Below are 12,207 nucleotides of genomic sequence, written 5' to 3' on the forward strand. Positions count from 1 at the left end.
AGTGGTCTTATGTGTTTGGCAAAAATATACTACCATTTTCCCTGGTTTGTATAACTTGAGTGTGCCAAAAAGGAAAGAATCATTGATTTTTGCTTCTGACAAGATCCTTTTCTTTTTTCTTTTTTTCCTTTTTTTTTCTTTTTTTTCCCCCCTTCTTTTTTTTTTTAAGTACGTTATCTTAATTTTTGTGTCAATGCTGCCACATCTCTCTCCTATTTAGTGGTACATCCAGAAACATGCTGGAGAGGAAATGAGTGTTATTTATTCTCCAGTGTCCAAAGGTCCCTTGGCATCAGAAGAATTGCAGGGCAGGGTTCAGAGTGTTAGGTGACCTGTGAAGGAGGAAATGTTTTTTTCCTTTTGATTAGGTTATCTCATCCTGCCTTTTTTTTTTTTTTTTTTTTTTTTGTAAGTGATCAGAATATACTCCCCATTGCTATGTTTGTGACTGTTTTTCTGAGCTAATTTTAGTCTCAGAAGTGTAAATCTTTCCATCCAGACTATACTGCCAAAAGGATCTCAGGCATAGTTGGGTTTGGAATTTTTATTTATTTATTTTGAGTATACATTAGGCTATGTGTATTATACGTACATCTTTTAGCATATTATTTAAGTTGTCTAACACAAAGGTGGGTCTTTGGTTTTGATTGTTTATAACTTTACTAAACTTTATCCTTTTGGACTGAAATTTTTCATTCCAGCTGCTTGCCTGAGGCTAAATATGGTTCATCTGTTTCCAAGAAAGAGACTAGGGAAATAATATGTTCTGCTTTGTTAAGCATGATACTAGGAATGGGTAGGAAAGGGAGGAAACAGGGAGAAGCCAGTGGAGAGAAGATGGGAACTAAGTGAGCAGAAAGGGGCAACAGTGAAGAGCTAGAAACTGATAAAACAGTTTGGTATGATGTCAAATTGAAGAGAATTAGTCATATGGGCATAATTTGGAGAAAATGGGTAGAAGGCTATTCCCATATAAATATATTTATGATTTCCAAACTTTACTGTTCTTTCTCTGTTAGTCGACATCAGTGAAACCCATTGGACAATTTCTCATCTACATCCAGCTCCTCTGTCCATCTCCCAGCTCTGCGTCCTGCTGGCTCTACGGCAGGGATCTTTATAGTAAGTAAAACAGGGCTAGAGCACCAGCTTGAGCCCTGCACTCATCCGTCCCGCTTATTAGCATGGTCCCTGACACATCAGTGGTCTGGGCCAGCTAGTGCTCTTCAAGGCAGTTACCTGAGGGAGTAAATGCCAGGGGCCATTCCCAAAGGAGCAGTGTGAACAAGATAATACCAAGTTTGATTCCCTCCACGGTCTTCCATCACTATCTCAGCACGCTTTTCACCATCAAATACTCCCATGTGCTGTCATGTCTTATCCCAGGGCATGGCACACAAGCAGTTGCATGCTAAAAAAAAATACCACTATGAGCGGCTGCAGTCCACCCTCCTTTTATTTCAGACACTTCAAACCAGAAAATGAAACAAACAAACAAAAAAAGAACAGAACCAAATAAATAACATTGCCTTAGAGCCCCCTGTTTACTACATGAGGCTCAGAGAAGATCTAAGTTGGTGCCATTTGACTTCAGGACTAAGAAATGTTCCCTGGGCCTACTTTATTTCAATGTTGATGTAGACAATGCACATTACTGGTTCGGTTAATTCAAAAGGCATAGATCTTTGTGATAAAGATGCAAAATCTGCTTATCATTCTTCTGTGTTCATGTTGGTTTGATGTCATATAGTGGGATTTCTCATTTTTCTGGTTGCTAGCTTTCCTTTTCCCTCCCCCCCCCCCAAAAAAAAAAAATTACTAAGCAGGCCATGGACCTGTGGAGCATGGTTTCCAATCAAGTCATGTTTCATGATGGGCTCAGGCTGCCACCTTTCCTTCTGTAAGGGCACACAGCATTTCTTTCAACCACCCACATATCTGTTTTCCCAGCATTTATAGAAATATTTGTTGGTCTTGGCCAACCTTATCAGCCAAAATCAGACAAATAACTTTTGGGTTCAAATGTTAACAGCAGGGATGCTCAGTTGGCGTTATTTTACAGTACCGTGTCTTTAGGAAGTCAGATTGAAAAAAAGGTGTTAGAAGAATATTATCAAGGTGGCAAAGTTGAGCTGGAAAATTGAGACAGGGCTGTCTGTACATTTAGCTGGGCAAGGCTATACTTATATGAGCAGACACTATCATGTGGTCAGAGCAGGCAGTGTTGTCAGAGCTGTGATGTTAAACCTTCAATGGTGAATTAAAGAAGCAGAAGATCTGCAGAAAGGTTTGTTTCTTGAATGATATCCTAGAAAATTGAATTTTATTCCTACCAGTGCCACAAATTTCCAAGTCATTCTAGACAAGTCACACTAAACTTTTCACAAATCATTCATTTAGGTATTCCTCATTTTCTGGAGGAACCTGAGATCTGAGGTTGTGCTACTTCTCGGTATGTCAGCCTAACTTCACTGGGGGTTATACCGTGTCAGGGATTGTCTGACGTGAATTTCCTTAATCAATGGAAAAGGTGGTGAACTCCAAAAGAAGCATTACAAAATGGTAAATCCCAACAATTTGCACTGAGAAGTTACTGCAGGTATCTGAGGGTTCCTCCCTCCTGCTGATTTCTGTTCAGAGGAAGGGTTTTCTTAACAGGTTGTCTTTTCTCTTTACCAGGCCTCTCAGTGCTTCTCATAATTGTTTATTACAGTTGTGACTCAGGTGCTGATCACAGTGTGCCTCTTTCCACTGAAACACCTCAGCAACCTCTGTGCCATTGTGCTTTAAAATGCTGTAAACAAAATGCCTGAGAGGCCAGCCACTATTCAGATGACTAAAAAAACCAGTCTGGTTCTAGTGAAGTAACTGAGAATTTCTATAGGGTTGGTTTGTTTTTTTTTTTAAAGGAACAAGAATGGCTCTGAACTTTTCTAAATTTAGGGATGAAATCCTGGTCCGACTGAAATGACTTAACATTTTGGATTTTTTAATGACTAGAATTTAACCCTCAAAATTTTGTGGCATATGATGGTTTTCATTCCTTCGTCTATCAAAACTTTTCAAAATAGTGGAATTCATCCATTCATCTATTACTGATGTGGCAGTCCACTGTTCCTGTGTGCTTATGGAGAGAATTCTATTATAAATAGAAAACCAAAGCTGTTAAGAATGTTAAGAATACTGGGTATATTTATAATTGAGACTTCTGAAATTCCTTTGAGTGTGATATGTCTTTCATCTGTTGCAGCTACTGGTAAGGAATAAAGTTTCTTAAAACAACTGCTGAGTTAGAATTCGAAAGATCTTTCCTGTATTCTTTCTTGTTCTAATTATGACTTGTTAGCCAGTTACATGAGTTTATATATGCTTAGGCTTTATCCAAAACACTGATTTCACCTAAAGAGAGTATCTGAAGAAATAAAAATTTCACATGAGGCAATACCCACTTCAGTGCATCACTGGTTTCATAATAATGGGCAGCACCTTCCCTAAGCCTGAATAGCTCCTTATAAAAATGTAGTGTCTTTTTTAACAGAGTATTTTTTTGAGACTAAAAAGGTATTTTGAAGTGTCCTAAATTTTAAAACGCTACCTGATGCAGAAACTGGCTGCTCTGGGCTTCTTTGATATCTGTGGTTTATATTTTGGAAGAGGGTCCTGTGTTATAAATACATTATTTTAATTATTAATCACATTTTATTATTGCTTTGTCAGTCATTTTGTCATATATTCAATAAGTGCTACTACTGTGCAGTACTGAAAACTTTTTAGTTGAGCATGTTCAGAAGGAGAAGAAAAATTGGGTTCTTATGTGGCAAGGCAGAGATTAAAACTGGGATAGTCCTGTACTTGTGCTCTTTATTTTGATATTTTTATTGTGTGTCAGTAAATGTCTTCAACATTGATACTACTCTCAATTTTTATACTTGTATGTCACTGACGTATATTACAAATGTTACTTGAATAAAAATGCTCTTCACTGCTTGTACACTGCACTGACGTCTACTACTCATTTAGTTGAATTCCTTTTATATTCTCACACAGCTGACAAAAGTATTCTACTTCTTGCAGTCAGTAATGCAAAGTTTAAATTGGAAACTCAGATCCTCAGGTCTTAAAAATAATTCCCTAACACTTTAAATCTACTAATCAGGTTATCAGAATGGGGATATTAAGGACTGTGATGTGGCATCACCTTGTTTCCATGATTAACTTACCTTCCCAGGTTTTCAAGGAGATTCTGCTGCAGACGAGGTCTAAGGCATTAACTTTAATGGATTAATCAAGATGAAAGAGAGAGAGTGATCTGTCCAAATGTGCATTGATTCATCTCAAAAACACTTAAAAATTAGAATGCTACCGAAAGCCCAGCAGTTGTAGATTTATCAGTATATAAAACCTGAGAGACCAATTCATTCTCAATTGTCAGATTAGCGGATCAGGCACCATTTTCAAACCCAATTAGATGTGTTCCTCAAACAAGGAGAAAGTCATTTCTCTAAGGGCAGATTTTATCAAGTGCTTCTCAATATTTTCTGGGATTAATGCTAAGTAATAAGTAGATTTATCACATTATTAACTTACTAATACCATATCAAACAAGCATCGCTCTCCTTTGCCCTACTGTAATAGCTACAAGTCTGATGTCATGCTTATTTTTGTTAAAAATTTTAATTAAAATTCCAGACGTAAAGAAGAGAAAGTGCTCTGGGCTTGTTAGGTTGTATTTTTATTTTAATTTTAACATCAATGTTCTTGTCTTTGTTTTATATATCTTGTCTCTAATCCAAAATGCTATTATCTGTCATTTCACTTACTTTTGAATGTCCAGTTTCGCTTTTCTACAGGCAGGTGGCTACCTTTCACTGCCTGTCAGTCCCTTTCTTCAAACACACGCTGACCATCAGCCAGTATTAGGAAGATACATTTTTTGTGATAAAGTCTTGCGTAGTTGTCCAAGGGATAGGACTGGCGGAAGGAGAAGAGACCCTTTCTTTCATAGCTTTTGGAATGAGGCATGGGCAGAAATAGCTTTGTGGTTGCTGCATCTTTAGATCACCAGCTTTCCTTCGGGAAACATATAGATTATAAGTCTTTCACTTTTTTTGTAGGCTAGACAGATAGCTTTCTGTGAGTACTAGTCTTTTACATTTGTAAGAATTGATTTTATAAGAAGGTGAAGTGCCAAACTCTTTAACAAGAGGGACAAATATGACATTTAAGTATATCATTAAAATGTTAATAAATTATTGGCAACACGCTGGTGCTCTTGGAAAAGAACACTGTTGGTATATTACCGTTGCATCCTTTTTCCAGATTTAGTCCTGTTCTGTCTCTGTTTAAGAGGGTTTTTTTTATATTGTTATTACATTTTCAACAGCCATGAGTCAGAACACTGAGTCCTGATCCACACAGCATTTGATGGTTCAAAGAAAAGTCTTTTGCTTTCCTACAAACTATTGTTTGTTAGCAGTGTTGAGAGAACTAAAAGATAAGCTGAAAAACCTAAGAATTGAGGAATGATCAAATCAAGTATTTGAGTTTCCGGAACAGCCAGAGCTTCTTTTATTGTTAACAGAAGGAAGAAAGAGAGTTAGGTGTCAGGTTGTAGCTCTTTTGCAACAGCAAGAAAACTTTCTAATCTTATGTTTTGCAGCTCCACAATTTTGCTACCTCATTTAGATGTGGAGTGGTGGTTCTGTGTTACTGTATAGTCTCTCACAGTCCTAGTAATACCACCTGAACTGTATGAGAGTAGTTTTTGTATAGAAGTGGAAAAAACAGCTTCCATTGGAGCATATTTAATTCATCGGTTGGGTCTGTACACTATATATTGCAGTAATACTAGTGGAAACAATATCTACTTAGTAGCTTTCATGTTTATGATGCAGTATCTTGCATGATTATGTTTATTAATTATGCATTTAAAGATACATTTTTCCCTCTCCCTGCCTCCCTATTGTCTCTCCGTGTCACAAATTGTCATTTCAGGACGAGATACTCGGCAGTGTCAGAATCACAGACATGGTCAGAGTCATTATCACAGATGTCAGAACCAGGCCAGGAATAGTCAGGATATTTTAAATAAAATCATTTTGTTGATTTACCTGGTCTCTCAATAGGGTTCTAGTTTCCATTTTCCCACTTCCAATAATCCAGTATATTTTAGAACAGCAGTAGCACTGGAAAGTTTAGGATATAGGGTCACTTTTTCTGGTGTTTGATGTAGGTTACAACATTACATTTTCAACATGATGACAGTTAATCAACAACAGGAATGGAGAACATGCCGAGGCTGTTTTATAAGGTGCTCCCGAAGAGCAAGTGAGGTGTGTGTGAAGCATCGCAGGCAAGACGAGTGTTGCATCTATACCTGGCTGGTTGCAAGACCATGTGAAAAGTGCTGTCTCCCACTATCCACCTTTTAAAGGAAAAGAGCTATCAACATTGCATTTTACCTGATATCGTAAGATTATATATATGTATTCATTTTTTGCATGTGTGTATGTTTGTAATACTTAGATGTGCTTTGGAAATCTGCTGTATCTGCTGTATCATGTGAGGCAGAGTACTGAGGAGTACTGCCTAGTCTTTGATCCTGATCTGGTTTAGGTATCTAAAAATAGATGCTTCTGGGCATCAGGAGCTCTAGTGTGTTGATGCAGTTATGCCACAACTGCACAGGGCTGCACAACTTGGATAGAAGTTTCTCCTAAGGCTTACAATATCACTTGTTTGGATCTAGCCCAATGAGACTTTAGGTTACTCGTAAGGCACTTTGTCTAGTTCTTTTTCTTTTTTTTTTTTTCCTGAAGTGTAAACTTTCCTCTGAGACTTTCAGTTGTAAAGATTATACATTATTAGCCTCATTAAGAAACCAACAGGGAACTTGCTGGAAAATAAGCTCAGATGAATGAATTATCATAATTATTAATTTATTTTATGCTTGAAGACTGTGTTACCCTCCTGTCTTTTCAGAAAACAGCAGTCGGCTTGTTTTCGTTTTGTCTGTTTGCTTTTCTTAAAGAGCTGTACAGGATTGTAAGCCATTTTGTTCTCTGTAGAACAACACTGTAAATCTCTGTCTTTGTACTTAGGTTTGAGTCATTTTTCCTTGCATCAGTCTTATTTTTAATGTACAACATCTTAATGCGAGGTGCTGGAAATGCATGATTTATTTGTGATAGTCTACTGCAGTGTAGGATTTTATTTGCTTTATTAATAGAAACTCTTCACCTTTACCTTTGCTGTGGGAGGTGAAAGAGCTTAATTCTCTCTGACTCAAACAGTACTAATCTGCAAACACAACTGAGCCAGGAGATGTTATTTGTCATTCCTCTGTATAAACTCAGGCTGAAAAAGATATAGATATTAATATTTCAAGATAAAAATACTTAACTAGGAGCCCATATCTTTTCTTTTTTTCTTCTAAATCTCTAAGGGATCTAAAAGCATGTTATATTATACAGTCTTTATGGTTTTGTTTTTTTATTTATTGCCATGACATTCACTGTAATAATAAACTAAAGGTCAGTAAATCAAAATCTCTTACCTTTTCTTGATTAGTTTATGACAATTCTGCCCTCTCAAAGGCTTTGACAATATGGTGAGAATGGAAACATCAATTTGTATGCAATTTTTATTTTCTGAATAATATTCTATAAAGCTAACTATGGACAAGTGACAAATAGAACTGTACATGCTTATAAGGGTAATTAATTTTCAAAGGAAAAGACAAGTAGGATGGAAGGACGAAAGAAAGAAGGTGAGAGGAAAGGAGGAAGACTGAAAATAAACCTGAAGTCCCTCATTTCTTTTTCAACATAAGACAGTGCCTGCCCTCTTTAAAGGACTGTGGCTAGATGTTTCATTCTTAGTTCCCATTCGTAAGATGTTCATTTAAGGAAGAACAGTTTCTAAAGATCACAATATTTGTGTATCAGAAAGGTACACATCAAAGTACTGTATGAAAATCATACTAATACTGTATGAAAACCATATTAATTTTGGACACATCGTTTCTCACCAGGTGCACACTCACGATTTCTTTTATGTTTCCTTCAAATCTCGTTTTCCTCTTGACTATAAATGAGACAGATTCTTTGCTGACTCTGTGGTCTGTTGTGATGGGCTGCTTGCTCGTTTATGAGTTACCTTACCCCAGTTAATTCATCCTGCATAGAGCTCCTTTTCACCTTTGCTTTTATATAATGTTATCCCAAAGACTTGGCTCACGTAAACAGAAGAGTCCACCTTCAGAGAACTGAAAAAAGCGTTTCTCACAGCATATTAGAATAGTGAGGAATTGTGAAAAGGAGGTGGCTGTAAATGCAGAGTTCAGATAACCTCAGTTACCCATGTGAATGACAACTGAGGAACAGTATTGAATAGGCATCTTATGGAAGTTAGACTCCTACCTTGTTACTAGAACGCTATGTTTATTTTATCGACATACACATTTTGCAAGTCTGCATTTATTTGTGCATTGATATTTTGACTAATCCATATTAATGAAATTATATACAGAAAACTGTAACTTAATTACATAGTAAGCAGGAGTGATGCATTGCAAAGTCATCTTAATGTACTTGCACGTCCCTAGAGACTATTGACAGCATCTGTTAATCTACTCACCATTGTATTAGTAGTGATTGGCAAAACCAGCAAAAAACAAGCCCTCCCTCCAATCATTCACATAGTTGTAAGTATGTATTGCATTTTACTTTACACTGGGAAGAAGTTTGAAATAGAAGTCAATGGCACATAGTTCATGGACAAATTAAACCCTTTTTGTGTGTGTTTGAAAACATAACCCTCCTATTTTCTCTTTGCCTTTGAAATTTTCATTATTAGGAAGTCAGAAATTCAGAGTAAAAGTAGTTAGATCTACTGAGCACATCCTTGGGTCCTTCCAAATACACCTTCGAAGAATGACAGAGGTAACAACCTGCTTATTCTTCCTTTAGCACTGAAAAAACCTGCTTCAAATCACAGCTGTGGTCACAGAGGTCAAATTCTTCTACTACCTGTCTTCAACACAGTAAGTCATTATATGAAGTCAAGAATTAATAGTCGTAATGCCTAATATCCTATTTGCATTTGAGGATGTATTTAATCATAGTACAAATTCAGATGTTTTCCAGTTTGGTAGTACATTCACAAACAGTGATTATTGCATTGCAGTGACATACATGGGAAAAACCGTACTTAGAAACGAGGAAGTCAATGCAGACAAAGACATACTTAGGAAAAATCTTTGTGTTTGTTAGCATATATGCTACGATTCTAGGGATGACTTCACTTGCAATAGGAACTGATAAACACTGGGGAATTTGGTATGCTCCTAACTGAATTACAAGAGTTGAATGATGCTTATTCTCTTTCCTCTCTCTTTCTCTCTTGTTTTACGTTTTCTTTTTGGGGAAAAAAAGGCTTAGGAATCGTAACCTAAAAGGGAAAGAGAAAAAAAATCAATTTTACAAAAAGGAAATTGTAGCCCAAGATTCATGGACCTTGTTGATTACCAATCATCCTGTAATACTAAAAGTGACAGTTGTGAACATTTTTAATATTTTGAAGTGTTAGGGTGTCATGGTTTAACCCCAGCCAGCAACTAAGCACCACACAGCCACTTGTTCACTCCCCCCTGGTGGGATGGGGGAGAGAATCGGAAGAGCAAAAGTAAGAAAACTTGAGAGTTGAGATAAACACAGTTTAATAGGGAAAGCAAAAGCTGCGCACACAAGCAAAGCAAAGCAAGGAATTCATTCACTCCTTCCCATGGGCAGGCAGGTGTTCAGCCATCTCCAGGAAAGCAGGGCTCCATCACGCGTAACGGTTACTTGGGAAGACAAACACCATCACTCCAAATGTCCCCCTTCCTTCTTCTTCCCCAGCTTTATATACTGAGCATGACGTCATGTGGTATGGAATAGCCCTTTGGTCAGTTTGGATCAACTATCCTGGCTGTGCCCCCTCCCAGCTTCTTCTGCACCTGGCAGAGCACGGGAAGCTGAAAAGTCCCTGACTAGTGCAGCAACAACTAAAACATCTCTGTATTATCATCAACACTGTTTTCAGCACAAATCCAAACATAGCCCCATACCAACCACTATAAAGAAAATGAACTCTTATCTCAGCTGAAACCAGGACATAGGGTTTGGGGAGTTGGGGGGGGTGGGGGTAGTGTATTTTTTGTCAAAACAACAAGGAAAATTAAAGTCTGAAATTATAGACCATCTAGCAAATTATAGACCATCCATCACATCTTGTAAGATGGCATGTCATATTGTGATATGTCCATTCTAGAAAAAAAGTGTTTTTTAAAAAAACTTCCTGATGGTACTATTTACTGTTTCTACACGTATTTCTTGACCTAGTCCCTTTTTGCTTTTAATCCCTTTTAATCACTTCTGTATATTGCAGTCTTCAAAGTGATTCTGAGGGTAAATCAAGGTAAGTGAAATGAAGAGGATGCTTATGATGGAGTTCAGCTTGTATAGAAGTGAGTGTGCATATGAGTCTAAATTAAATACTCATTATACAAGCAGAACACGCTGTTTTGAGTTGCTAGAAGTAATCATGAGGACTGAAAATGTTATTCATTCCAGAAAAGTTCCAATGTTTCACTATACAGAAATACTGCATTTTTTTATTATTTTTGAGGAAATTGGAGATTTTCTGAGAGTTAATATACCTACAGCTTTTAGTTCTGTTACCTTTTGTAGGCAAGTATTCTTTTGATAAGTTTAGTTTAGAGAAGACGTGTATTTATTTGGTACAGAAATCTGTTCTCAGATTCTAGCACAGGTGGGCTTCATGAGAAGATAGGGTAGATGGTAGGAGCAACCTCTTTAAGTTGCTTTTCTATGAGTTAAATTGTTCCTATGTAAGATTTAAAAAAGCTTTCATCCTTTTAAGCCCTATTAGAGGGCATAGTTGCAGCCTTCCTGGTCTTTTTGGTAATATTTAAAGTAAGAACCATTTCAGAAGTGACAGGAAAAAAGTAATGTCACATCTTTGCTTCCCCAGCATGTACCAAGTTCAGTTGAGGGGAAGAGTTAGTTATGCAATGGCCATTAAATTCTGGAGAACCTGATGCTAGAACAGCTGCAAGGGCTCTACCAGTGTAATTCCATATCAGTCAGCCCATATTAGGATTGTCATAACATGCTATTTATTGTTAAAGGAAAAACACTGTTTAAATAGCTAAATGACTCACACAAGACACTTGATATTTGTTGGGCTACTGGCCAATTTATGCCTTGTGCAAGTCAAGATTGGGTTTGTCACAATTGTCTATGCTGAGCTTTCACTGCACATGTGTAAATTCTCATTTGCCAAATATAGCAATCTTAACTGTTAAAGTTGCACCCCTGCAATGAAAGTTGCACAGAAAGCTGCTGTGCAGGAAAGAGGTGCTTAGGATTTGTTTGCGGCTAAATGGTCCTAATATTTACAAGTAAAATGCAGCCCTTTGTTTTCTATAGCAAACACAGGTAAAAGTACATTAGAACCATCCATGAGATGAAACATAGCAAACAATACACCATTCAAAAGTATGTGTAAATAATTTCAGTCCTTAAGAGTGGATGTGTACAACATACAAGATTTTCATTTTCAGTCAGTCACTCTGTTACAATATCCTGTTAGGCCAAAACCTGACCAGCATGGACTAAGGAAGTGGCTAATTTGAAAAAAAGAATTTCTTTAAAAAGCAATTAGTTTTTGATGTTGTCATTGTCTTTGCCTAGTAAGAACTGGAATTTAAAGTCATTCTGTGTTGGCTAATAATTCAACCTTATGCTAATGGGAGTCACATTTTCAACTGAGAATGACAGTATGTACTATAAAAAATAGTGTGAGAGCAGGACATCAAAGTGAATGAAAGGAGAAACGATCTTCTTTTATTCATTTCTACGCATATCTTTTCTTCATCCGTTGTTTGGTGCTTTCATATGTACTGTTCAACTCATTTTCAAAGGACTAGAGCATGGAATGTCACAAAGACATAGAAAATATCAGTAAAACCAACATCAGATTTGAATATGGATCCACTAATACACATTTTGCATAAAATATCATTACCTGAGTCAACAGAATGTGTTGTTCAGTGCAACAGAGACATTCTTTATTGCTGTACAAGTCCGATCTTAGCCTTCAATAGCTCAATTATTTCAATAGCATTTAGATCCCTTCTTCTTG

General features: G+C 36.9%; 1 protein-coding gene across 2 annotated transcripts in view; it reads left to right on the plus strand.

Moving 5' to 3' along the window:
• The window catches only part of TAFA5 (TAFA chemokine like family member 5), a 313,335-nt gene that overhangs the window by 164,242 nt on the left and 136,886 nt on the right, over positions 1–12,207 (plus strand). The window contains exon 3 of one of the 2 annotated variants that reach the window (XM_075492420.1): positions 1,020–1,122. The exons of the other annotated variant lie outside the window; for it this stretch is intronic. Coding sequence (XP_075348535.1) covers positions 1,020–1,122 — 103 coding nt within the window. The remainder of the gene's footprint in view (positions 1–1,019; positions 1,123–12,207) is intronic. 2 annotated transcript variants of the gene reach the window in all.

Source organism: Mycteria americana, chromosome 1, assembly GCF_035582795.1.
Source record: "Mycteria americana isolate JAX WOST 10 ecotype Jacksonville Zoo and Gardens chromosome 1, USCA_MyAme_1.0, whole genome shotgun sequence".
In the NCBI taxonomy this organism is placed as follows: Eukaryota; Metazoa; Chordata; class Aves; order Ciconiiformes; family Ciconiidae; genus Mycteria; species Mycteria americana.